This window comes from Gambusia affinis, linkage group LG09 (assembly GCF_019740435.1).
Source record: "Gambusia affinis linkage group LG09, SWU_Gaff_1.0, whole genome shotgun sequence".
Classification (NCBI taxonomy): Eukaryota; Metazoa; Chordata; class Actinopteri; order Cyprinodontiformes; family Poeciliidae; genus Gambusia; species Gambusia affinis.
In genome coordinates this window covers 23,913,591-23,940,674 of record NC_057876.1, presented here as the reverse complement: position 1 = coordinate 23,940,674, position 27,084 = coordinate 23,913,591, and the positions used below count along the sequence as shown (strand labels likewise).

The following is a 27,084-nucleotide window of genomic DNA, read 5'->3' as shown; positions in this document are numbered from 1 at the left end:
CTAAAGTAAAAGTAACTCCCCAACTCTTCACGTTGAGATTTGGGAGGGATTTTTCTTTCTCTTTTGGAGTTGGGTGGGTTTTACGTTGTATTTGGGCTGGAAACTGTCAGTCAGATCTGGCAACCCCGCCTGGGGGGGTCAGGGAGCGGTGGAGGGTGGCAGCGCAGGGGGCCAGCGGGGGGGTAAGAATGGGCCGTCCTACCCCGTCTTTCCCTCCTCCTCTCCCTCCCTCGGCATGTGTTCATCTGCTCCAGCTGTCGGGCTCCCCGCTCACTCTCTCAGGGTCACACAGGCAGCGGTGGAAGGGATCGCCAGTGAATGCCAGCTCTTCCAGGACGATCGCAGCCAGCGGACGGACACACCGGTCAGCGGGAGGCGAAACGAGACCCATTGGGGAAGATTCACCCGTGAGTTTTCCTCCATTTCACTGATTCCTTCCTCACTGAAAAGGTTGATGGTCGTCATCCTTTAGCAAGACGTAGCACACTTGAAGTTCATTTCAAGTTGCGCCAATGTACTTGTGTTGGTTTACAGGTATACTTCAAGTATGCTTTACTAAAATATACATTGAAGTATACAGGAAGTACACTCAAATATATACATTTTAGTTAACATGTATCAAACTCAAGGTCCGGGGACAAACTTTGGCACAGCAAAATGTTTAATGTGGCCCTCTACTCTAAAGAACCACATGAAAAGAGCCAGCAAGAAAATAGTTGTGTGCCTAAATATTATTTTATCAGTCAAACAACATTTTCATCTGTACTCTGTCAAATTACATTAATGTGAAAAAAGTTAAATGTTATTTAACTTTAAGAAGTTCTAACTGAATGCAGAAACAACAATTTATTAATATTTTATCAGTTTAATGTGAGTATATTTTGTCACTAATAGCTCTTTTAGTTCATTCATAATACTGATATGGCCAGATTTGAAAGTACCTTTGGTCAGCTGGTTTGACCTCTGTATTCACTGTACAATGGCTGCTGAAAAAGTCAAGTGTTTTCTTGTTGACTTACTATCCAGAAACCAATTGCTGCAATCTTGTTGGTTGTGCTGGAGACTCTACTTTTGCTTTTCATAGATGTATGGTTTGTATAATTGATCATCTGTTTGCAGCCATTTTTAGGGTCGAGTTAGGGTGCTGGTAGTGACTAAAATCTCATCATCTTAGAATGATTTTGCGAAGAAGATGTAAGGGACATGTTTTGTATCACCCATAGACCAATCCCAACCTGTTCAATGAGGTATAATAGGTTGATGTACTATGTACTTAGTCTTAGACTTCTCTTTAAGTATATGACACTATGCTGTTACTAAGTATATCAAAAATATTTCAGGACTTATGAAGTCTGAATGCTTTTCAGGAAGAAACAACAGAGGTGAGATTTACCTCTATCCCAGCTGTCTGGTACAGCCCATAAAACGTCACAGCTGCCCGACTGGCTTGCTGTCTGCTCCACTCCCCCTGCTGCACTTGGCTTCTCGCTGGAGCCAAGATAACGTGGCTGTGTAGTTTACTTCTTGGCTCAGATCCTAGCAAGTGGGTTAGACAGGAAGACAGGCAGTGAGTCACACCATGAGGCATGTTTTACACTGCTGTTTATTGCAAAATCCTCCTAGTCTGCCATAATCGCACCATGAACACTGAAGATGTTTGAGGAGAAAATGAACTTCTGGGAGATAAACAGGTGCCAAACCAGCTCTAAACTCTGACGAAGTGTGTTTCTATGAATTAGTTGGCATTACAGAGGTGGATTATTCCTGGAAACATCAAATATCAGCAGTGACCAGCATCTTGTTAGCACAGAAGATTGGAGTGGATTTTTGCTTCTATGTACTCAGTTATTTAAAAGTAAACTTAGCTGTTTTCTTTAAAGGCAGGTTCCTGACCAGGTTGTCCTGGTCAATATTTCTTTAGGTCTTCTGAAGGTTTTTTTGTAGACCATGGCTGCTTTTATTCTTATTTACATGTTGAGAGACCAGCCACTTTCAAAGAAATATTTGGACTACAAAAATATAAAATCTTACTAAGTATCGTTTGTCTAGTTTCTAGAGCATATATCTTAGTACACTTGAAATAGGACAAGTAACAATTCAGTAAGATATAGGAGCTTGTTTTATGTAAATAATTCTTTGAGATTTAATTTTAAAAGTACTATTTTCAAAGGCAGATTATTTTACTAATAGGACATAATGTTTTGTAAATGAATTAATCTGCCAGTGAAAGTATTGTATTTTTTTTGTCAATATATAGACATCAATGACTGTAAAACGAAGCTCCTATGTGTTGCTAAATAGTTACGTGTTAGTTAGCTATGTCTTATTTCAAGTGTGCCAAGATACTTGCATTAAAATCTACACCAGAAGTACTGAGATTTTGTGCTTTTGGTTTGCTTATAGTGCTGGAGTTCTTCTTGGGTTGCTAGGTAACAGGGCTGGGCTTGGGTGGGGTTACTAGGCAACGGCACAGTGCCAGCTGAATATAATTTAAAAGATACTTGGTAAGATTTTGTGTTCATTCAGAGGTTGATATTTTCAACTTAAACGTGACTTTTATCTTGTTCACCAATAATGAAAACGAACTGAAATCTTTTAGGTGTTTGCAGAAGTTTCTTTTACTTTTCTAACAACTTTTTTCAGTATGGCAAATCTCAACTTCCTTCCAAAAACACTCCAGATCAGTTTTTTTCTGATTTTTTTGCAGATTTTGAGTCAGATTCAAGTCTGGGCACCTTAATCTTCTTTATGAGAAGCCGTTATTTTCTTGATTTGGATGCTATGAGTTTTTGTTTCCTGCTTTAAGAATTAAATCTCCATCTTCAGGAGTTTTGTGTTTATTATTCCCTCTAGCTTAACTGAAGCCTCGGTTACAGATGAAAAACAACTCCAAGAGATGATCTTGCCATCACCATGCTTTATTGTGTGTATGGTGTACTTTAATTTTATTTCCCACATGTTTTCAGGAATCTCCAGATGTCTTTTGGGAAACTTTATCCAGGCTTTGGCCTTTTGAAATCATGTTCAGGTCTTGGAAATTGTGCCATATTTTCTTCATCACAACTGAGTCTCATGAGTTATGAAAGGCCTGATCCCTCTAATGCTTTGGAAGCTCTCAGTAGATCTTAACTTTTACTAGGAAATGCTATTTGACCCACTGAGCGTTATTTTGGGGGACTTTAAATGATGGCAGCCTCTGTCTCTTCTTTAACACAAGTTTGAGTGTTGCAGTTCATTCAGAATAACATCCCCAGATCTAGATCTTTTTTCCATTTTAAAATAGAGAGATCCGAGAGATCCCGGACGAGCCTCCACAGTTTGTTACACGTCTCAGGTGGAATTAAACAGCTGTAACAAATGATGTTTTGTTTTCTTGTCTCTGCTTCTCCTTTCTTCCGTGTGGGAAGCCTGTAAACAAGAACAGCTCCAGTGAATGAGAGAGCGACCGCCGTCTTCTTCCCCAAACTCTGTCTCTTTATTAACAATTCTCAAAATTGTGAAATCATGAAATTAGACAATAACCATTCTTTTGTGCAATCATGTCAAAGTGTCGCTCTGTTGCTCCAAAACAACCATATTCTATTCACTTCAACAAACAGTATCAGCTCCCACCAGCTGTGACAGCGTCCAAGGGCCAAATCAAAACAACTCGACAATCAATTTAAATCTTACAGATTTACATAAAAAGAAAACCTATTTCTTAAGTGCAGTGAAATTTTAAAGCTAACAATCCCCTTGAATTGTAATAATTCTGAAAAAAAATATAATCATGTGATTAGTTACATAATTTAATATGGACATACTTAGACAACTAAACCTACTTTAAGCTCTGAATAACTACACTAGAATCGATTACACAGTATGGGGGAAGTGGCAACGTCTAAAATACATAAATATTTGCAACTCTGATGAGAACTGATTACATGTAGGAAAAACCCCCAAAAACTAACATTAACACTTCCGATTAACAGATTATACAACAAGTCAGGATACCACCGTAATCTAACAAGGTTGGGTCGGGGAGTGTATAGGCATTTCGATACATGTAGCGAACTCTATAATGGCTGTTTCACGACCGTTATTGCTACAATCTCGCTAACCGTAGTCGTGAACAAAATCACTTTTTTTTTCTTAAACTTTTAAGCACATCTATCTGTGTGTGGTCTGGACGCGTTTTGTTTTCCTAGTTGGTCACTCTTAAAGACTTGCATGAAGTCTTTGGTTGTAAAAGTGACCTGACTGGTTTTATCATCTAGAAATAACAGATTACATCTTTTTTTTGGATGACAATTACTTTGTAGACCGCTGTAGTTTTGCTGTGTTGTTGACCTGAAATAAAGTCTTTATTTAGCTGAAAATGTTGTGTAAAGATGGCGGCATACACACAAATTAAAACAGCCTTAACTAAAAAGTCAAAAAAGTTAAATGTTAGATGTTTATATAAAATAAAAAATAAATAAACCACATGCTACACATTAAGATTATTCTGTTTTCTCTCTACTTATGACCTGGTTTCATAAATAACAGTATAAAATGGCTAAAGCTTTAAAAAATAAATAGATAAATTATCTAAGAAAGCTTGTAATAAATAGTAACATGTCTTTCTTCTCTGTTTTATTTGGAGATTCACTCAACAAGGAGAAATGCATGAAGTCTTTTCAACAAAAACATAGAAGCATGCATATAAATCACAACCCAAAGGGAAAATAAGTTTATTTTTCAGGCTAAGAGAAAAATGCTTTCTGAAATGTAATTAGGTTTAAGATTATTTTAAAAAAGATCAATATTAAAATATCAAAGGATATTTTTTCCTTTTACCAGATTTCCAACCATTTATATGAAGCAATAGCTTTTTTTTTAAGTAAAACTGTATGGATATTAGCCACTAGAATTGGCATTATTCAACATAAGGCCAATTAAAAAAAAGGTCATTTTTAGCATTTTTTATTTTAACAATAGCATTTTCGCCAATTTTTCTGTTTGCACATGTAAAACTCATCTTTTTGAGTCCTTTTTTAAGGTTTTGTTGCTCTTGATAAATAATATTTAGAGAAGTAATGGCAAAAGAGGCTAATTCCTTCTGGCAGTGGAAAAATCTCATGTATTTGCAAAAGAACAAATTACAGTCCTGTTTGAGTTGAAAACCAATTTCAGTTGTAAAAGCTCAACATTTTTCATCAGTTCATCGTAAGGAAGGAGCTGCAGTACAAACAACTCTAATATCAGCAAGTGAATGTATTTGGCTGCAGTAGTTTCTATTAAAACTGATTTATTAAACAAACAACAACAAAAAAAAAGGGCTTAGACGACATCCTTGTGGAACACCCTTCCATACTGAACATGGTGTTAAAGTATTGTCTTCACAGTTTTAGATAATACATTTCTAAGTAGTTTAGTTCTATAAAAGTTTATTAAAAAAAGCTGCATAGGATGTTTATTATCGGATGATTTCATAATTGTTGAAATACTATTTAAAAGAAATTGCTTCAGTAATAAAATCTTCAAATACTTAAACCAGGGCTGACAATGTGGACATTTTTAGTCAAAATGCATGAGGGTGGATGGCTTTTTCCTATTGGGATCGCCCCGTTGGTTAACAATTAATTAATGAATTTGTGTTTAATTCGATATTTTATAGACAAATAAAATCTTAATCATTTATTCATTTAGGTACAAGACAAAGTATTTTTCTTTCATTAACAATGTTTGTGTTTACACTTTGCTAAAACTAGCAAGCACTGCTGAGCTTTTGTTGTAAAAACGAGGAGAATAAACCCAGAAAAAGCTTTGGAAAATATTTACCCGTTATTTAATACTGTGAAAAAAATTCAGACCGAGCGGCTCAGACAGGAGAAGCTGATTGTTTCCATCTTGTGTTTTACAGCTTCTATTTATTTGGATTTTGAATATTAGAGCCAGGCTACAATTTATTTCTTTTTTATTTTGGATTAACAATGATTGATCCAAAATCATTGTTCCATGGCTTCATTAATATATTGTCTATATCAGGGGTTTTCAAAGTATGAAAGGGTGAGCCCCCCTCCAAGGAGCACAATGCCTGCTGCCCCCCCCCCCCCCACGTCCCCACCGTGGAGGGGGGCGGAGGGGGGTGGAGTTGTAAAAACTCCACCTTCAGCCCCGCTCTGGCCAAAACCAGTGATGGCATAGTTACTTTGAAAAAGTAACTTTAATCGGACTACTGATTACTCCTTGAAAAAGTAACTTAGTTAGATTACTGACTACTTGATTTGGAAAGTAACTAAGTTACACTAAAAGTAACTTTTTAGTTACTTTCAGCAGCTGCTAACAACAACGCTCTGCCTCTTGTGAAAATCACATTGATCTTTGCTAATACTTAATTGTAAGTTATTTTATAATGGTAACATCAACAATGTGTCTCCACTGATAAGGTTGAACTGAAGAGATTGTACAAAAAACAGTACAAAAAATAAAAAACATGAGTAATTTGTGTGGTCCACTGTTGTCTGGAAAACTCTCAGAAGGATTTTAAAGCCCCCTTTCCCCCCAGCCTCCAGATTCTGTGTTACGCCCCTGAGTTTGATGTCGCAGCACAGAGCTCCTCCTGCAGCTCCACAGCTCAGATGGCTGCGACACTTATCGTAATATTAATAATTATAACGGTGCTAACTTGCCATTATAACTATTGCCAACTACGGACACGTTCATTCGTGGCTGTTTTCACGTTTATTGCGCTGTTCAAATCGGTCTCGATGTTTGCAGTTTTCTGGAGCGCAACGCGAAACTCGATGTCATTGAGAGGTAATAAATTAAGTTGACATTAACAAAGACACAGCGGGACGGATCATCCGAGAAATGATGAACAGGGAGAGACTGAGTAAAACTACCTTAATGACGGACAAATTCTGGGATTTATTATGAGTCTCTGCTTATTTCCAAGCCCAAATGAGCAACTTCACGTTCAAAAACGAGCCCAAAAAGGCGCAACCAGCAACTCGTTAAATTTTCAAGCGACTTTAAAAAAATGAAGCCCAAAGCCGCTTATAATAATCGGACTTGTCGACAGAAACTCAAAATAGTTTCAGTTTTTCCACCAACAAAATGCGCATCTCCCTCCATTTTTAACATTTCTGTTGCATAGAGACGTCGGTCACTCGACAAGACGCGTAGAGGAAATACGATTAAATAACAAAAGAAGATAGTAACGCAGTAACGCAAAAATGATTTTGATAAGTAACTGTAGTCTGACTACTGGATTTGAAATAGCAACGCGTTAAGATTACTCGTTACGGAAAAAAGTGGTCCGACGTCAGTAACGTTACTGACATCACTGGCCAAAACATCCTCTAAGGTGGGAAACATTTCCACTGATCCCCGCTCCACAAGCGCACCCCACAGTACCAACTTTTTCCTAAATCCACAGAGTTGATCGTGTGCGTAAAAGACGTTTCTCTCACATCAGTAGACAGCAAGCAGATAGCTTTACCGGTTTATTTTTTCCCTCGCACCGCGCCTCCCCTAAAGTGCTCTGGCGCCCCCCAGGGGAGGCGCGCCTCACACTTTGAAAACCGCCGGTCTATATAATATATTATTGAAGAGATAAAACAACGAATGTCTTAATAAATCTTTTCAGTTTTAATTTGATAAAAATGAGCAATATGAACAACAATAAAAATTATTTAAAAATTACTTCTTTCTTACATAACTGTATGGCTGTGACTGTGGGCCCCACCGCATTCATGGCATAAACACAAATAATATTCTTAAAAAATTTTTTCCATTTGAACCAAATGGAAATGTTTTTGACTTTTGAAACTCAGAAATTTCCGGCATTTTATCGAGAAAATTTCAGATTGTTTTTGTAGTAAATTTTCAACTGTTGTTACATAATTTAAATGGAATATGCTCGAACGTTTGAATAAAAAAAAATGTCCATGAATTAAAACTTGTTTCTAAATTGAGTATTAGCCCTAAAAACCAGTATTGAATCAGTAGACATTGAAATATTCTCACTGCTAATATTCATACAATAGCTTGCTATTTTAGTGCTCTCGATGGCCCCCTGGTGTTATGGGGTCCCTAACTTTCACACTTCTTGGCTACGTTCACACTGCCGGCCTAAATGCTCAATTCCAGTTTGTTTTTGTGAAATCTGATTGTTTCGGCGTGGTTGTTCACACTTCCAAATATATGGACTTGTATATGATCTCCAGTATGAACTGAAAACAATCTGAAAGTGTCCCGCATCCGCAGCAGAGGGTACAATAACATCACACATAAAGATTGTGAAAATTTGCAAACTGCCATTAAAAAGAAGAAAACAAAGTGCCCAATGTCTTTGGAAGTAAAAGTGGATGCTACTGGTGGAACATATCTTGCGATTTTAAAGGCCATCAATTTAACAACTTTATCCTCATTATCGTCTGCTATGTTTCTTCCCACTTGAGCGTATCAGAAAGCAAAATAATGACGTTTGTTGAGTATCGATGACGTTCAGGTCAGATGAGCACGGCCTGAAAAGATCAGATACCTGTCAGATATCCAAGTGGCCTGGGTCGCATTTGGAAAAAAAACATCAGATCTGAGTTGTTCAGACTGTCAAAAAAAAAAATTATATAAGAGTAACTTCAGGCTAAAGTGAACGTAGCCTTTGAGCCTGTGTTCTGATCAGGTACTTTAAATGATCTGCAGCGTGACTAATCAATAATCGGGTGATGGTTTTAGCTCATAAACCCCCGTTTCTCACCGCCAGATGATGAACTCCCGGGTCACAGCCACATCCTCTAACCTCCTCCTCCACATCCTGCCGGGAGGCGACACGTTAGCGGGTTGGCGGCTGAAGGTTTTGGCTCCAGCTGTCCTCTTGTGTTTTTGGACCATGGGGGGTTTCCCGGAACCTGATACTCTGGGAACCCGCAGCACAGGCTGTGGGGCATCCCAGCTCAGAACCGGTGCCCGGAATGAGTGGACCCCATGATGGTCAGTTTGTTTTCAGCTGGTTTGGCTTTTACATTCTTGGTGGTTCTATGTCGTAGAAACAAAAAATAAAAAGATCTTATTGTGCGGTTTGTGCGCTGATTTACCGTCTGCTCTCAAATAGTGTTATCGTGATTCTGCTTTGGAGTGGCCTCTGGCGTCATCGGGAGAGTATTTGAGGCGGTTGGCGTCACTCTGTTTGTCTGAACCTTCAATCCAACAATAAGCTGCTTCTTGCTAACGTGGCCACTGGAATCCACATCCCAAGCGTGACTCCACGCACGGAGAAAGGCACTGATTATAACTTTCCTGTCATGCACTTTAGTTGGAGCTCACTCTCTTTGTAAACAGCACTAGAGGGTTTTTTATATACCTCCTTCGTCTGCCAAGGTTGGAAGGGTTGATTTGTTTATTTTTAGATTCTGCTTAAACTCAAAGCTTCTGTTCAGGAACATTTAACTGAGGGATGGTTGTGAAACTCGGGCCATCAGGATATTAAACTAACATGATACAATACAAACTCACCTGCAGTTTATAAGACACTGGACCCAGCAGAGTAGCAATGAAAAAAACAAAATAATCTTTTACAGATGAGTCTAAGTTTAAGTAACATTTATTGTTCTCTGAGCAGTTATTTTCATAAAAAGTATTTGCAGCACTCAGATGTTCTTCCATTTTATTGAGTTACAACCACAACCTGGTGCAATATGCAATAGACCAAAACAAACTGATGCATTATTGTGAAGTGGAAGGGAAAATATGGTGAGCATTTGTATTTATCATCTATAGAAGAGGATTAGAACGACTGGAAAACAAAAACAGTCTGAGTTTAATATCCGATTTACAATTTTTCTCATTTTAAATTCAGGACTTGTAAAACAAAGGTCAAATTTTTGACTTTCTAGAGATTAGAATCAGAATGCTTATTTTTAATTAAAGTCAAAAGTTTGACTTTTTTCCACAGAATTTTTCACTTTATATACTTTTTCTTACTTTCAATTCTGAGTTTTTCTGAGGTTAAAGTAAAAATATTAACTTTTTTCTGAGAAATTTGGCTTCTACTAACTGTATTTCTCCATTATTTTGACTTTTTTTCTCAGAATTTGTATATTTTCTTTATAATAAAATTATTTTTGATTTTTTTTTGCGTAGCTTAAAAATCAAATTTCCTCAGAATTTTTACTTTTCCTAACATATTTTGACCTTTTTCTCAGAATTCTAACCTAATCTTGAGATTCAATGAAGCTATATGGAAAGTGGAAACTGAAAAAAAAAAAAATTTGGAAATTTGAGATTAAAGTCAGATTTTTTTTGTTTTTCAATGGTTTTAATCATTTTCCACAAGGTATAAATATAAATGCATGACATTCAAGGTTTTGCAGCCCTTTTCTAGATGTGCTTTTAAAAGCCTCAAATAGAAAGAAAGTGACTCGGTTGTTCTGTGTTTTCCAATAAGTTACATCTGCTTCAAGTGCTTTTATAGTTTTTTCCAGTCTAATCATCTACATTTCTGAACTCTTAGCAAACCTGTGGGGGTTTGGAGGGTCAGCAAGTTAGGTTGTCTGATAAATGTCTCTATGAGTTATTATGCAGCAGCCGATTTTCTGTTTCAGCAGGAGGCGGACACAAAACGTTATTGCAGAAACATGGGAGGGTGGGGGTCAGGTTTTAAGAGTCAGTCCGGTCTTTGGCAGCTTGCAGACACAGAGAGCTTTCTGTAAGCGAAAGTATTGACTTGGTTATTTTTAGCCGAAGCTTCGCAGTACGTCACAGTGTTTATGTTTAGACCTGGCAGTGTGAGTATTTCCATTTATTTTTGCACGGATTAAAGGAGAACTGGCTGACTGTCTTCTGAGAAGCTAATTATAAATCGGCTCCATCGTGTTTTGCTCTTACAGACCGAACCATTCTGGAGTAATTATCTTTGGCACAATCCAGAGTCAGCACACAGCTTCACTTAGTACTAGTAGAAACAACAAAACAGGCCCGAAATCTGGTCTGAGCTTAGTGATGAACTCTTCAAAGCCACACAAAGACAGTTACAAAGTCAGTCTTCTATCACCTGAAGAACATTTCCAAGATTAAAGCACTAATATCTCAGCCAGACCTAGAGAAAATCATACATGTTTTTATCTTCACAAGTCTGTCTAAAAATATTGACCTGGGATTAGAGTTTAAAATAATCTGTTTATAAATCACTGAACGACTTTTTCAAATTTGTTCGTTTCAAATTCAGGACAAAAAACAAGTCAGAATTTTGACTTTGAGTTAATCTGAGATTGGGGCAAAAATATATATATATATATATATTTTCTGAATTTTGACTTTTCATGAGATTAAAGTCAGAATTCTTTCTTTATGATTTAAGTAAAAATTTTGACAATTTTTCTCAGAATTAAGACATTTTCCTGATAATAGTCATTTAGATTTTTGAAAAACTTTGACTTTTCTTTCTCAGAATTTTGGTTTTTCTCACTTATTCTGACCTTTTCTGGAACTAAGGTCAAAATTCTGACATTTTTGTCAGTATTTAGTTTTTTTTGTCACTTTTTACAAAATGTTGACTTTTTTCTGATTTTCTGACTCATCCAGGTTTTTATCTGATTGATTTAACGAAATCAATCAGAGGTTAGACTTTAAAATACTTTTGTTAGTTTATAAGTCACTGAATGGCTTAGCACGATCTGCTGTTGTCATAGCAACCTTCCAGACCTTTCAGGTCTTCTGGTTCTGGTCTGCATCCCCAGAAACAAACCCAAACATAGAGAAGCAACATTCAGCTTCTATGCACCACAAATCTAGAAGAAACTTCAGGAAAACCATAAAACTGCTGAAACAATTTTACAGTTCTTTTACATCTAGGCTAAATCCACTTGTTTAGATTTTCTTTTGAACCATAATAAATGAAAAATTTACCAACTAATTGGATGTTTATTGATGATTTTGATCTTGAGAAAACGTAATGTTTGTTCCTGTAAGATATTTTTATTTTTGTGTTTTTGGTGCAAAGCATTTTGAAGTGCCTGGTTGCTGAAATGTGTGATACGAATAAACTCTGATTCTGTGATGTCCAAAGTTTTAAATGTCTTTTATGTCCTCTCTGTCTCCGTGTTTTGCAGATCTCATCCACTCTGAGTCTGAACTTCACAGTCCAGCTGCCTCGCAGTCGTCGTCTTTTGTGTGTGCGTGTGTGTGTGTGTGTGTGCATGCGTGCGTGGGTGTGTGTGAGTGTGTGTGCATGTTTTCTGTTAGATTGCCCATCAGTTAGTGTATTAGTATGCAGGGTGTTTGTGTGTCAGTCTTGTGTGTGTGCATATGTGTGTCTGCACTCCTCCGCAGTGCGATTTCACAGTCGCATATAAAAACTTACACCAACACGGTAAGAATGGATGAATCTCTATCGTCTCTTTTCTTTTTATTTGTTTATAGCAACGAGAAAATAAAATGTTATGTGTTGTTTACATTTTTGACAAACTATTTAAAAATACATGAGGCAGAATTGAGAATCAAAATGTTCTTATAAGATTGTAAAATCAATTTTTAGTCACCATTAGAGGAAGAATTAGTTTTAACGCCTTCTCTTGCAAAAAATCTGAGAAGTGTGGCATGCATTGTTGTGTCAGTGAATTGACATTTTTCTTCATTCTTCATTGCAAAATGGCTCCAGCAGTTTTTATGGAATTCTTTCCACTGATTCCCAGTTAGGTTAATGAATTGACTTTGGCTAGACCAGAGGTCTGCAATTATTAAAACCAAAAAATAATTTTTCACCTTGTTCAAGCAAAATAAAGCTTCATTACAGCCACAAAGGTTACGTGATGATTTGAAAAAAACATGATTTAAAATCTGCAACGGGGAATTTGTTGTCATTTTTAAAGAACCGCCATTTTGTTTTGTATTGTTAAGAGAAATTGGGTAGTAACTAGTTACATTTACTTGAGTGAAAAAAAAAGGGGGGGGGGGGGGAGAAAAAAAGCCTTCAGTGTATTTCTTATGTTTTTTTAAACTTTTTTTAACCCCTCCAGGGGCTCTTTTTGTGGGCTCTAGTGTCCCTTTATACAGAAGTTGTCTGACAGGAACAGGGAAGGAGAGAGTCCAACCCGCGCCGGCCGCGTCGAGGACTCAAGGTCTCCAAAAATGGGTCGCGTTATCCCCTACACCACCATGGCACGCTCGCTTCAGAGTGTTTTTACTATTTTGTACTTTTACTCTAGTAACTTTATTACGAAGCATTGCTACTGTTACTTGAGTAAAATTTCTGCATACTTTACCGATTCTGAGTAACTTGAAGAATGGAAAAACAAACATCTTTTAACCAAGACACCAGACACACGCCTGCAGTTTTTGTTAAAGTTTCATAAGTTCTGTTGTGGAACTCTTAATTCATTTATTCCATGAAAAAAACTTTTATTATATGTATATTTAAAACATATCAGAATGTCGTTCTTTATCATTTTTATCCAGTTATTAGAGCTTTGGTTGGTCCAAAGAGCTGCAGGTTGTAGACTATAGCCCCATACATCACAGTGCCACCACCATGTTTCACTGGAGGAAGTATATATTCAGGAGGACCTTTAGTCTTAGTTTTGCTTCACACATGACGTTTTGTTCAGTGTTTTATCAGAGCGCGTTCCTCCATATGTTTTCTGCATCCTCTACATGACTTGTGGAAAACCTTACTGTACTTTCCTCCTGCCAAACCTCCATAACAGCCAAATTTGATGACTAATATTTGTCCTGTCAACCTGACCTCAGCTCTGGATCTCTGCAGCTTGTTTAGAGTCGCTGTGGGCCTCTTAGCTGTCTTAATGACTAATCCGCTCCTTTCCTGTCTTGTCAGTTTTATGAACCACCAAATTTCTCCAGAGCTGTATCTCAGACCTGTTTGGTGTGTTTCTTGGTCTTCATAGTGATGTTTGTTATCAAACAAACCTCTGAGGCCTTCACAGAACAGCTGATATTAAAAAACACACACACAGTGTAATTGGTTGCGTTAGATTTTACTTAAAGGGGATCAATCATGCAAAACTCGTACTTTGCATATTTTTTATATGTCTATTTGCGTCTCAATTGCTTCTAAAAACCAGTTTTTAGCTATAAGTTTATTTTTTATGGTGCCTTTAATATGACTTGTTTTAAAGACCAACACAAATCAGTTGGAACTGCCCAGATGGTTACCTTGCAACATTAGCGGCATTCCGCCCATCACCTAACAACCCAAGCAGAGCTCCAGCAAATTTGGTCAGCTGTTTTTACCGCTGTATGTGCTGTACAATGGCTGCTGGAAAAGCAGTTGTATAATTGTGCATCTGTTGGCAACCATTTTCACGTGCAAGTGTAAACGATAAGTTGTGGGGCGAGGCCAGCATCAGCTTAACTGGATTTAAAGTGACAAGAGGCCTAAAACAGTTTATTCTGAATGGAGATTAAAATAGGCTGAACTGACCAGACAAAAATCACATTATTCAAGAATGATTTTGTGCAGAAAAAAGTAATGAACATGTTGCATCACACATATCCTAAAATATTCAAGGAACTATTATAGCTTTAAGGGTGTCAGAGTAAATGGAGGAAGAATATACAAACACGTGCCACGCTTTTCAGATTTTCCTGTCAAATTTTAAAATAATTTACTTCCTCTTTTAATTTGTATACTAACCCTAACCCTACTTTCATACTATAAAATCTGAAGCTTGGTTGTAATGTGGCAAACTGTGAGCACTACTAAAACAGAGACGACTGAATGCAGTTCAATATTAGCAAATTTAGGAAATAAATTAAGCATGGTTATGCATCTTTCAATAAAAGTGACTTAACTCTTGTTTTTATTGCTCAGAATTGACAAAACAATGTTCTATTATTGACCAGTCAATGGATCTAAAATAATTTACATCCATTTCCAACAAAAGAAAATTACACTTTGTTTAATTAAAGTATTGAAGCTGATTTTATCATTGGTTAGCTAAATAAAATAAAGTGTTTTTTATTTTGCAAATCCGCTTGACTTGACAATTTTGGCCCAGGTGACAAATAGTTTGGACATCCCGCTCTAACAAGTTTCAATTCAGGTTTGCTTCACAACAGGATGCTGCCACCACCTTCACAGAAGGGATTTATGTAAACTGTACTTGAACTTAAGGATGTGGGGAAATCCCACTAAAGGGGTTTAGTATACAAATTTAGATTTGCAACTGAACTCTACCAAAAAAATCTGAATAAGACAAAATGGTAGGTATAAATGTTAACTTGCCTTTACCTTCCTAGTTTTTCACCTGTGACTCTCTCTCCAACTTCAGAGTGTCTAAAATAAGAAGGAACAGTTTTAGTTTTACATTCATGCCTTCTGGAAATCTGTGACGTTTTTCTCGTTTAGCTGCCTGTTGAGACAGAACGATTTTCCCCCTGAAGGGCCTAAAAAAACCCCCCCCAGCATGCCGCAGCAGCACACCTGTCAGGTGATCCCACTGGGTTTCGGGTTGAAATGTTAGCCTTAAGTCACCTCTCCTGCTCTGTGTGTAATGTTCCACGGAAACGTCTCTTCTCGGGACCTTAAAGCGGTCATTGCTGGGAATAAATTTTGTTTTAATACCATGTCTCCTCACTCCTCCGCTTTTCTTTCCACTGCAGGTCACAGTGGTGTGCTTTTCCCTCTCAGTGATAATGACCGTTTTTCCAAACTGAACCTTTAAACACTTTGTTTCTGATGCACAGTTTGGCTTTGGGAGGGATTTTAAAAACGCTAAAATGGATTTACGTCTCCTCGGCTCAGAGCTTTAACATGAATACCCCCTGCTTCGTTTCTCTTGTTCCACTACTAGAGATTTATTGTGTATAATGAATATATTATGCAACTCCTTGGCTCAAGGAGTCTGCTCAAGTATTTTTTCCACTTTTTTTCTCAGAGTCTTCTCTCTCTGCTGCTCTTTGTAGGAATGCACAGATGGGTATAAGTGGGACCCCCTGACTGAGCATTGCAAAGGTGAAACTCTGCACCTCCCAGAGCTCTCTGGATTCATTTTTAATCAGATTTCTGACTGAGTGTCTTCCTGGCAGACATAAACGAGTGCGAGACCATTCCAGATGCCTGCAAAGGAGAGATGAAGTGCTTCAACCACTATGGCGGCTACCTGTGCCTCCCCCGCTCTGCGTCGGTCATCCCCGCTCCGGAGCCCTCCATCACCCCCACCCCGGCCTTTAACCCTTGCCCTCCGGGCTACGAGCCGCATGGAGACAGCTGCGTGGGTGGGTGGCGGCCGCAGGATGAGCGATCGCTAAGCGAGTGTGTGTTGATGGCCCCAGATTGCTGAGGGACAGGTGGCAGCGGCAGGCGTGAGGACTGGAGGCAGCAAGCTGGTGCGATCTCTGTGGGTGTGAGTGGGAGCCCGCAGGACAGGAATTTGGGAGATTTCACACGAGGACAGCTGCTACATTTTTTAGAAACTGACTTGCAGCTAGAAACCTGCTAGTGCTGGAGGTATTCGACATGACTTGCATGAGACAGCAAGCATGACTCAACGTGGTATTCTCAGCTGCTGGGAGCAAGCAAGGCCAAACGCCGCAGCCTCGGCTTCGGCCGGCAGAGCGTAGCTAGCGAGTTTGCTCATAATGAGTTTTAAAATGGAAAATATTCTGCAAAAAAAACCAAATAAAATAAAAAATATATTTTAAAAAAATTACATTTGCACATTGTTGTGCTTCCATTTGTTTCTTATCTGCTTCTAAAAAGCTCAGACGCTTAAAAAAAGCTATCCAGGCGTTTTTGGCATTAAGTTAAAGTGTAAAGTTTTTGGGGTTTCACATCACGCTTTAAAGCTATTTCCTGAAGTGCTGCTTTGATTCTTTCGCGCATGTCTAAGAAATCCTTTAACCTCCATGGCAACCAACTGGCTGTGCAAAACACCTGAGCGGACCAATCCCCGCCTTCACAGAGATGAAGTTTCCCAGCTTGTGAGCTTCTCAAGGCTCCCCCACTCAGCTCCTTCACACTAGCCAGCAGCAATTAGAAAAACCTCTAGAAAATGAGCATTTACTGGGCTCATTATAGGACCCATATTGTGATGACTTCATGAAGCCGGAATTTCAGAAAGAACAGGAGCTTTTAAAGAGCCCAATTTTGAGGCATTAAATTACAAAGTCAAATTTCATTTAAGTCACCTGGAGGTAATATAGTTACTTGATTGTTCTATAAATGGTACTGTGTGGCTGGAAAATATTTAATACTGCCCCTTTAATGTTTTTAGGTGTCTAGAAAATGTGCCGTTTCTAAAACCTCCCATTTGTTAAATCTCAACTGCACTGTTACCTAGCAACCAAAGCAGAGCCCAGCCAATCCACCCCCCAATCCATACAGTTTGCTCATTTACACATACCCAAAAAGAAATACTTCTGAATCATTCTAAATATCTACATCATCAAAGAACGACATGTTTATTTTTATCAGTTAAAATACTGCAGGTGTGTGCAATTATTTCTTGAAAAAAATGTAAACCTAGTAATTTTTATTAGTACTAATACTAATAATATTTTTTTACTCTTGAATAATTTCTTGAATGACTACTTTTTACTTTTCTTGAAGCAGTATCATTTTTACCTGAGTACAATATTTGGGTACTTTAGCCACAACTGGTAAAACATTTGGACTATACACTGACAAAGGTGGGGAGGGTATTCAAAGATTGTACTTAAGAGTACTTCAACTTAGTTTTACTCAAGTAAAAGTAGCTGTCCAAGAAATTACACAAGAGTAAAAGAATATTTGGTAAAAAGTCTACTCAAGTAGAGTAAGCAATGAAATCCTGAACCACTTAATATTGAAGAATTACATAATCAGATGGACCAAAATAAAGTTGAGTGTAATTTTTTACATTTAAGGAATTTTAAGGCAAAATAAAAATAAAAATCCAAGTCAGTTTCTTTCAAACTAAAACTTCTGAAACTTTAACAAAAACCTAAGGTGTGTATCTGTGTGGCGGATTTTTGGTTAAAACATGTTTGCTTTTTATTCAATGGTAGAGAATCCAGACATTTTACTCAAGTAAGAGTAGAAATACTTCATAATAAAATTACTAAAGTAAAAGTAAAACATACAGGTTAATAAAAATACCCCTAAAAGTATTTTTTTTCAATGAAGTTACTTGAGTAAATGTAACTAGTTGCTGCCTAATTCTGCCTTTAAAGTCGGTCTCCGTTTTGCTTCTCCCACACAGATATCGATGAGTGTGAGCGAGACGAGCACGACTGCCAGCCCAGCCAGCAGTGCATCAACACACTGGGCGCCTTCAACTGCCAGTGCCCCCGCGGCTACAGCAAGGTCAACACGGAGTGCATTGGTGAGTCCATCTGCACATCACTTCCTGCTGCGCTGAGTAAACCCGTTAACCCTCTGACCCGTGTTTCTCACCTCCAGACATAGACGAGTGCAGGTTCAGGTACTGCCAGCATCGCTGCGTCAACGTCCCCGGATCCTTCTCCTGTCAGTGCGAGCCGGGCTTCCAGGTGGGAGGGAACAACCGATCCTGCGTGGGTGAGAGTTAATGTTATTAATTCCTACTAAATCACCTCTCAGGCCACATTCACACTGCAGCCTAAAGGGACTTAATTCTGATTTTTTATTTATTTATTATCAAATTGGATATTTTCAGCATGGTTGTTCACACTTCCAATTATACACAACTTGTATATGATCTCCAGTGTGAACGACCTGAAAGTGTCCGGCATTTGCAGTAGAAGGCGCAATAACGACAAGCATAGAGATTGTGATCAGTGTTTTGCCAATTGCCATAAAAACAACAAGAGCCCAGTGTTTGTGGAAGTAAACGTTGATGATAATGGCGGAGCTCATCTTACTATTTTGAAGTTGTTATCTGACCGGAACCAGCACTTTAACAACTTGATTGTCTTTATCATCCGCCATGTTGTTTTTCTTTCCGTATCAGCACGCAGAATAGTGACGTTTGTAGAGTTCAGGTTGGTTGAACGCAACCCTTTTAGTCAATAATTCCTTAATATTGATTAAGAAGTATAGTTTCATTTTTTGTTAAATATTCATCTTGCTGATTTGAAATGGTGACATGCATAAAAGAATGAATAACAAGGTGAAAACGTGACTTTTCTCACTAATTACAGGCTAAATAATCCAAATTATTGCTGTTAATTTTTTATTGTGAAACTTTATGAAAAGAACCCCATTGGTATTCCTTCAATAAACAATCTTCATTAAACATCTCTTTTGTAAAATGTTTCAAAAACCAAAACAAACATAAAAACTGTATTACCACTGTCATGGTAACTGCTGACAGATGAAAAAATCTGTAATAAGAAAAACTAAAAGCCACTGAGATCACTAGATTTTAACTGGACCATTGAAGAATAATTGATAAAATATGTCTCCACGTGTTGCAAATCCTCTCTATTTCAACAATCAGTCTTTTAAAAACCTGCTCTCTTGAGTTTTGCTTCTTTGGCAGCGAAATGTATTTTCCCAGGCAGCAGCTCAGTAAGAAATCCTGGGTTTTGGACGCTTCAGTGCAGTAAAATGTGCTGCTCGTTTTGTGTTTTCAGATGTAAATGAGTGCGAGATGGGCGCCCCCTGCTCTCAGCGGTGTTTCAACACCTACGGAACCTTCATGTGTCGCTGCGATCAGGGATACGAACTCGGGCCTGACGGGTTTACCTGTAACGGTAAGAATTATCCTCAATTATCTACTTAAACTGTGGAAAGGCGTTATAGCTGCAGTGTGTAACTCACTAAAGCCTCTTTATCACTCAAGGTCTAAAAGAGCAGCAAGGTGTATTAGCTCCCACTGCAGTGTACGAAAATCACGATTACATTAAGAGTTTACACATGACAAGCAAGTCTTTTAATACATTAATATCTAAAAACTACCGTTGTGTGCTAAGCTAACAGTCACTGACCCATGTCAAAGCAGTACGAATCATGACAGACTGACTTTGATACTAAAAAGAACAAATAAATATCCTCAGTAAGAAGTTCTGCTTGTACTTTATTTACAGTTTATCGAATAAACCATTATTTTACTTTCTTACTTCCCGCTGCTTTTTGCACGGACGTCCTCTAATACCGACTGCTACCGTTGACTTTCTTTCCTGAGGAAAGTTCCAGAATTCCGGACGTCCACGAAGCGACCTGATTGGTCGATGGTTTAACACGTGTTCTGTGTGTCCAGCTGTTTAAGTAGAACAGAAAACGACACAAGATGTGTCGAAATGGTAGTAATACCAAAAATGTGTTAAAAATCACACATTTGTTTTAAGAGTGTAGAGTACCTAAAAACTTCACTCAAGTAAGACCAGCACTATTTCAATATATTTTTACTCAAGTAAAAGTAAAAAGTAGCCTTCAAGAAATTACTCAAGCACGAGTAAAAAGTATTTGGTAAAAAGTCTACTGAAGTATCACTTAATAATGACATACCAAGATGGACCAAAATATAATGGTATGTGGGAATTGTGGGACCAAAATGGAAATAACCCATATAAATAACATAATTAACAAATAACAAAAGCAGGCAAAATAAAATAAATTTCATAAAACTTTAACAAAAACCTCAGGTGTGTGTCTGTGTCTGGTGAATTTTTGGTTTGTTTATTATTCAGTGGATAGAGAATCCAGACATTTTACTTAATAAAGTTACACAAGTTGAAGTCAAAAGTACAGCGCAGTAAAAATACTTGAAAAGTAATTTTATTTCAAAACGTTACTCAAGTAAATACACCTAGTTACTACCTAACTCTGACTATGAGACAGATAATATGTCAAAAGAACTTTTTGTCTTTTGCTTAATTTAGTTATTTTTTGTTACTAATATGCATTATTTTAATTTTGGTCCATAAAATACCTAACTTTCCACTGAACTTTACAATTTGATCAGATGATGTAATTTTTAAATATTATATTATTGATAAATTGATCAGCTACTCAGCACTTTTTACCAAATACTTTTTTTACTCTTACTTGAGTATTTTCTTGGACGGCTACTTTTAAGTTTATTTTAAGTAAAACTATGTTGAAGTAGTGTTACTCTCACTTGAGTACTATTTTTAGTGAACTCTACCCACGTCTGGTTATATTCTACTCTGAGTATGTAGTGACAGTTTCAACAAATATGTAAAATAATATGTTTTATAAGTTGCGTACTGCGGCATTAATCCCCTGATCCGCCTTGTCAGACATCGATGAGTGCAGGTCCTCCAGCTACCACTGCCAGTTCCGCTGCGTCAACGAACCCGGGAAGTTCTCGTGTGTGTGCCCTGAGGGATACCAGCTGGTGGGCACCAGGATGTGCCAAGGTGAGTTTCTGAAACAAACAAAAAAAAAAGTAAAAAACACCCCTCTCTGCACAGCCAAACCTCACAAGCTGCTTTTTATGCTGCAGATATAAACGAATGCGAAACAGGCGAGCATCAGTGCAGCGACACGCAGACGTGCGTCAACATCCACGGCCGCTACCAATGTGTGGACGCCAACCGCTGCCAAGAGCCGTATGTGCACAACTCGGACAAGTGAGTGACGGCAAACACACACTCACACACCTTGGCCTAATTAGAGAAGTATGCGCTGGCCATCGGCTCTGAACATAATCAGTGCCTGTGCCGAGCGCGGCGCAGACTGCTAAATTACACCAATTACTTTTTCCACGTTTGAGTCCAGCTTTACGAGCTTTTCTTCTGAACGTTCTCCAAAGCAATAAGAGGACTTTTACAGCTGAGAACAAGCTGGTGGAAATCACCTCCTGTCAACATCCCACACAGGAGGGCGTAAAACAGGGCTGCCCAAACTGCGGCTTGGGGGCCTTTTGTGGCACTTGGCAGAATTTCTGGTCGCCCCCAACAAGCTCAGTTCTAAAATTGAGCAAATCATAGTTTATTGATGTAAATGTAATATTTTTCATCTTAGGTGCAACTTTTGTTTAGCACATAACTATTAAAAAAAAGTAAAATTGTGACAATAAAGTCACTATATTATGACTTTACTCTCAAAATTGTATCATTTGTATCTTTTTGCATTCATCTTAATTTTTAAGTAACTAGAACTACAATTATTGACGAGCATTTACTCAGCCTCAATAAGAAAATATCAACCGTAATAAATTAGAAACTGTTTTATACTACTGTAATAGGCCCAAATTAAGAAAAAAGACGTAACATTACAAGAATAAGATTGTAATAATACAATAGTAAAATCTTCTTAATATTACTGGAAGTAAGTCTAAATAATGTGAGAATAAATGGTCTTAATATTACCAATAAAGTAATATGAAGACAATAAAGTCATGGTATTGTGAGAGTAAAGTCAGAATAATGTGAGAATAAAATTTTTTAAATTATGATAGTAAAAGTTTTAATATGAGAATAAAGGCCCTAATAGAAAAATAGTTAGATTCCCAATTATTAACAAAGTTTTTACATTCTTAATTTAATTATTGAGCTGCTTTTACTCAAAAGCCCAAATAGAAAAACAATCAATCCTAAAAAATTAGAAACTGTGGACCTGTTTTATTCTAATGTACGACGGAGTATTAGGGCCATGCCAAGAAAAATAAATACATAAATAAAATTCTGAAAATAAAGTGATAATATTATGAGAATAAGGTAGTAATAATAACATGAGAGTAGTATCATTTCTAGAATAAAGCCAAAATAATATGAGAATAAAAAGTAGCAATAATACAAAAATGAAGTGGAAATATTATGACTTTATTCTTGCATTATTTTGACTTTGTTCTTGTAATATTGTGATTTTATTCTCATAATTTTATTGTTTTTATTTTCTTAGTATGAACCTAATATTCCGTCACATAAATGCAATCTTTAAGGACCTTCACGTTTTGTATCTACAATTTACTGATTAATTTTTTATACAAATCTGACTATTTTGTTGATTTGAATAAAATTGTAATTGTTTAGTTTATTATTGAGCAGTTAAAAAAAAACCCTGCTCAATAATAGTTTTAAAAAATGTTGGCACTGGTGATTATAAAACAACTAAATAACAAACAGTTTCCCCATCTTTTGGGAGAACTTTACTCCCTCTGCTGGCTGTTGGATGAACTGCAGTAACAATAATAAATTGTGTTTTTCTCCAGCCTCTGCTTGTGCCCGAACAGCAAGCCTGCCTGCAAAGACTTGCCTTACAGCGTGGTCCACCGGTACATGACCATCACCTCGGAGCGCTCCGCCCCCTCAGACATATTCCTGATCCAGACCACCAGCTTCCTGAGCGGCTCCTTCAACACCTTCCGCATCCGGTCCGGAGACGACAACAGGGACTTTTACATCAGGGTGAGGACTCTGAGAAGAACCAGCTCTGTTAGGCAGCAGAACAAAACACCTCAGTGAACATGGAGTGAAATCTGCACCAAACTGCTTAAAAATGAGCATCAGATTCCAAAAGTAACATTTAAAATCTGGGTCAGGTTGTAAAATGGGAAATAAAGAAAAGTAAGTTTTAAATTTTTTTAATATCTAATTATCTTAGTTTAGATTATTTATTTCAAACATGTTCACAATACAAACATGTTATATATTTATATAGCTGTTTGTAAAGGAGGTAGACTCTGCCAACTTTCTTTTGTCTTACTTTACACATTATTCTTTACTTAAAGGAAAAATAAAGAAAGCAACAAATTATTCTATTTTTATTAAAAACTAGAAATTTCTTAGTTTCAAAAGTAGAACATTTTTAGCTTTTTAATCTTGGAAATTAGCAAGTTTTTCTATAAAATTCCAGAAATTAATCTCAAAATTTCTGAGCTTCTTGACAGAAATTTACTCCTATTTTTTTTTTTTTTAACAAATTCTTGACATTTGGAGCTCAGAAATTAATTGTTTTTTCCCCAAGAAAATTTAATCTTAAAATGTTGTTTCTTTTATAAATCTTTTAGAGCCCAGGCATTTCCATATTTTTTCTAGAAAATTTGGGAGATTAATCTAAAAATTTTAGTTTTTTGGCGTAAATTTACTCCTCTTTTTTCGACCTGCAATGACTCTAAAACACTGTCGTACAATTTTACCACCAAATATTAGGATATTCGGTGATATAAAGAAAAGGGGCTTCACTTTTAAGTGAAGCCATGTTTGTGTAATCTTGAGCTCTAAGACACTTAAAACTAAAAGAACACTTAGCAGCAATGAATTATATCACTATAATCATAAATTAGTTATTCTAATGTGCAGTACAAACTAAAAAAGGTGTTTTTTTAAAAGGGCTAATAAATGTTAGTTTAAATGTAATTATTTTTAACATTTTGTCTCTGTGTAATAAATGTTCACAGGTTAAAGATTTTTCTTAAAGATTAATTAAATTTTATGCTGAATATGTTTGCAGGTTGTTTCATAGAAGCTTCCAGTGACTGTCAAACTCTTTTGGCTTGTGTTTGTGTTGCCTCAGCAAACCAATAACTACAGCGCCATGCTGGTTCTGGCCCGGGCCGTGTCGGGCCCCAGAGAGTACACGTTGGACCTGGAGATGCAGTCGATTCACCCTGTGCTCAGCCATCGCAGCAGCTCCGTCCTCAGACTTTCCATCTTTGTTGGGCCGTACACCTTCTGAAGCCGGAGCCGGCCGGCCGGACGCAGACCCAAACGGAGCTGCAGAACAGAAGTGGTCGATGCAGTTCAGCCAGTCACTGTGATGTTCACCTTATCTGCCTTCTTGTACTCAGTGGTCCACAGAAAAACGCCACTTTCCTGTCATAATGCAACAAAAACACCATTTTACTGATTTTAACTTCTGTTCTGTCCAGTAAAACATCTGATCGGGTCCAAATGACTGGATTTCTCATCAGTTATCAGTTTTATCAACATGTTAACGTTTTCAGTAACTGCCCTCACCAGACCTCCTCCTCCGCTGTTCATTATCTGTTTGTGCTACTTCTCTGTTGTTTCGGGGTTTGTCATGTTGTACTTTATATTTTTAAAGATTTGAACTCAAATAAAACAATACTCCTTATATCTGTGTGTCTTAATGAGAATGCTTTCATTCAAACACTTCTGTTATTTATTGGTGGAACTAAATATATTTCATTTATGTGGTCATTTAATCAATAGCAGTCACTCACCAACAAACATTTTTAGTATTTTATTGAGATTTCTTGAACAGGCAAGCATAAAGTAATGGAAAACTGTGAAACTTTGTAGCAGTTTGTGCAGCTAGTTGAAAAAAGTCTTATGTCTGATGCTGAGTTCAAGTTGTATTCAAAGCTGGGAAATTCAGACTTTAAAGTAAAAAATAAAAATAAAAAAATCAATTGAATGCTGTCCAAAGTCTACAACTCTGTATCAGGGCTCCTGCAGATTTATATAATAAAGAGTAAATTTCCTCCAAAAAACACAGAAATAGTGATCTGAACTTCAGAAATTAAAAAACTTGGAAAGTTGCTCAAAAAACTCAGAAATTTTAAGATAAATCTCAAAAATTTTCTAAATGAAAAAAAAAGGACATTAAAATTCCTCACCAAATCCCTTAGAATTTTTTAGAAAAAAATATGGAAATTTACGAGTTTTAAAAGTAAAAAATTGTTAAGAAAAAAAATGAAATTTTGAGATTCATCTCAGAAATTTTCTAGGATTAAAAAAAAAAAAAAAAAAGTAGAAAATTTTCCCAGAATTGTTCCTAGTAGAACAATTCTAATTCTAGGAATTCTAAATTCTAGAATTCTTCTAGAATTCTAAATTCTAATTTTGAATTCTAATTAAATTAAAATTAATTTTAATTTTAATTAAAAATTAAAATTAAAAATTTTAATTTTTAATTTCAAAATTAAAATTAAGGCTAGTACAATATAATTCATATTTTGAGCTGCTGCATTCATCGATTCAAAATTGTTTGATCTGATGAACACAGCAACCTCAAACATCAGTAAATTGATTCTTTTTGATATTTTGGCAGATTTCTTTTGACTTTCTCACCGTGTCAAACAAGAAACCAGCGCAATTAACTCGATTGTGTCAGTCAGCCAATCAGAAGCTTCCAAACCCATGACATCATCATCTGGGCTTTTCCTTGTTTAAAGAGACAGAAATCATTCCATCCATCCATCCATCCATCCATTTTCTTTACACCCTTATTCCCTAAATGGGGTCGGGAGGGTTGCTGGTGCCAATCTCCAGCTGCGTCCCGGGCGAGAGGCGGGGTTCACCCCGGACAGGTCGCCAGTCTGTCGCAGGAGAAATCATTCCGTATGAAGGCTTTAGTAAATATTGTGGCATTTAGCAAACAGCAATAATTTTGGTAATTCTAACTGACCTAAAACAAGATAAATTTAGTCTAATTTAACTTCAGACAGTGAGAAAAAAAAAGTCAGTTTCTGGTTTCAATTCCAGGTAACCTGCTTTTAGTCCAACCATAAACATTAATTGTAATATATCTAAAATTAGGTTTTTGTTGTTGCTTATTTAAATAATATTAAGGTGGAGTAAAAACTAGAGTGCCGCCTCATTGTTACAGCTCATCATCCTCATGTGTGCAGATTCTTAATCTTCATCTGCAGCCTGATATTTGTCACTAATCGCTTCTTTTTGTGCCATTAATGGTTTAAAATGTACTTCTCGTGTGTGAGAGGCTCACTGGAAGCTGAAAATAGCTACATTTTGCTCACTCACTGTTTCACAGCAGCAACTGAAGCTCCTGGCCCAGACAAAATGGAAAAAAACCCAGAAAGTTCAAGCGAGAGAGAAAGAGAGAGAGAGACACAGAATGGGGGAAGCCCTTATTTAAGAGTCCACCGCTGTTTTCCTCCGCCCAGTCCCACACACAAACACCACACACACCTCCATCTGTCCTCAGCGGGGGGATGATGACTCACACAGCCTCTGTTTTATGTAATTGGACCAGAGTCATTTCAGCCAGCAGGGGGAAGCAGATCCCGCATATCTCCTATGCAGGATCCAGAAATAGCAGCAGCCCGGGGTAGCAGCGCTGGTTTCATAACCCAGTTGACGACTGAGCCCACATTTCCCCTCGTTTCCCACAGAAAACACACACACCTGTAGGAGGAAACACTGAGGTGACTTTAGAAAGTGACGAAGAAGCTGTGAGGGTTTTTCTCTCCTGTGACGGAGAGCAGGGGCGACAGAGGCTGGAGTCAGAGTGCAGTAGGGCAGGAGGAG

At 37.3% G+C, this 27,084-nt stretch overlaps 1 protein-coding gene across 1 annotated transcript; it reads left to right on the top strand.

The window, feature by feature from the left end:
• The first annotated feature begins 268 nt into the window (after window positions 1-268).
• On the top strand, window positions 269-24,927 carry efemp2a (EGF containing fibulin extracellular matrix protein 2a). Its single transcript, XM_044126219.1, has 11 exons — window positions 269-407; window positions 12,075-12,334; window positions 15,886-15,934; window positions 16,009-16,197; window positions 18,162-18,284; window positions 18,362-18,478; window positions 19,516-19,635; window positions 21,145-21,264; window positions 21,351-21,477; window positions 23,061-23,256; window positions 24,365-24,927. Exons 2-11 carry the CDS (start codon window positions 12,233-12,235, stop codon window positions 24,524-24,526), a joined length of 1,305 nt encoding a protein of 434 aa, XP_043982154.1. The 5' UTR covers window positions 269-407; window positions 12,075-12,232; the 3' UTR covers window positions 24,527-24,927.
• Window positions 24,928-27,084: the final 2,157 nt, after the last annotated feature.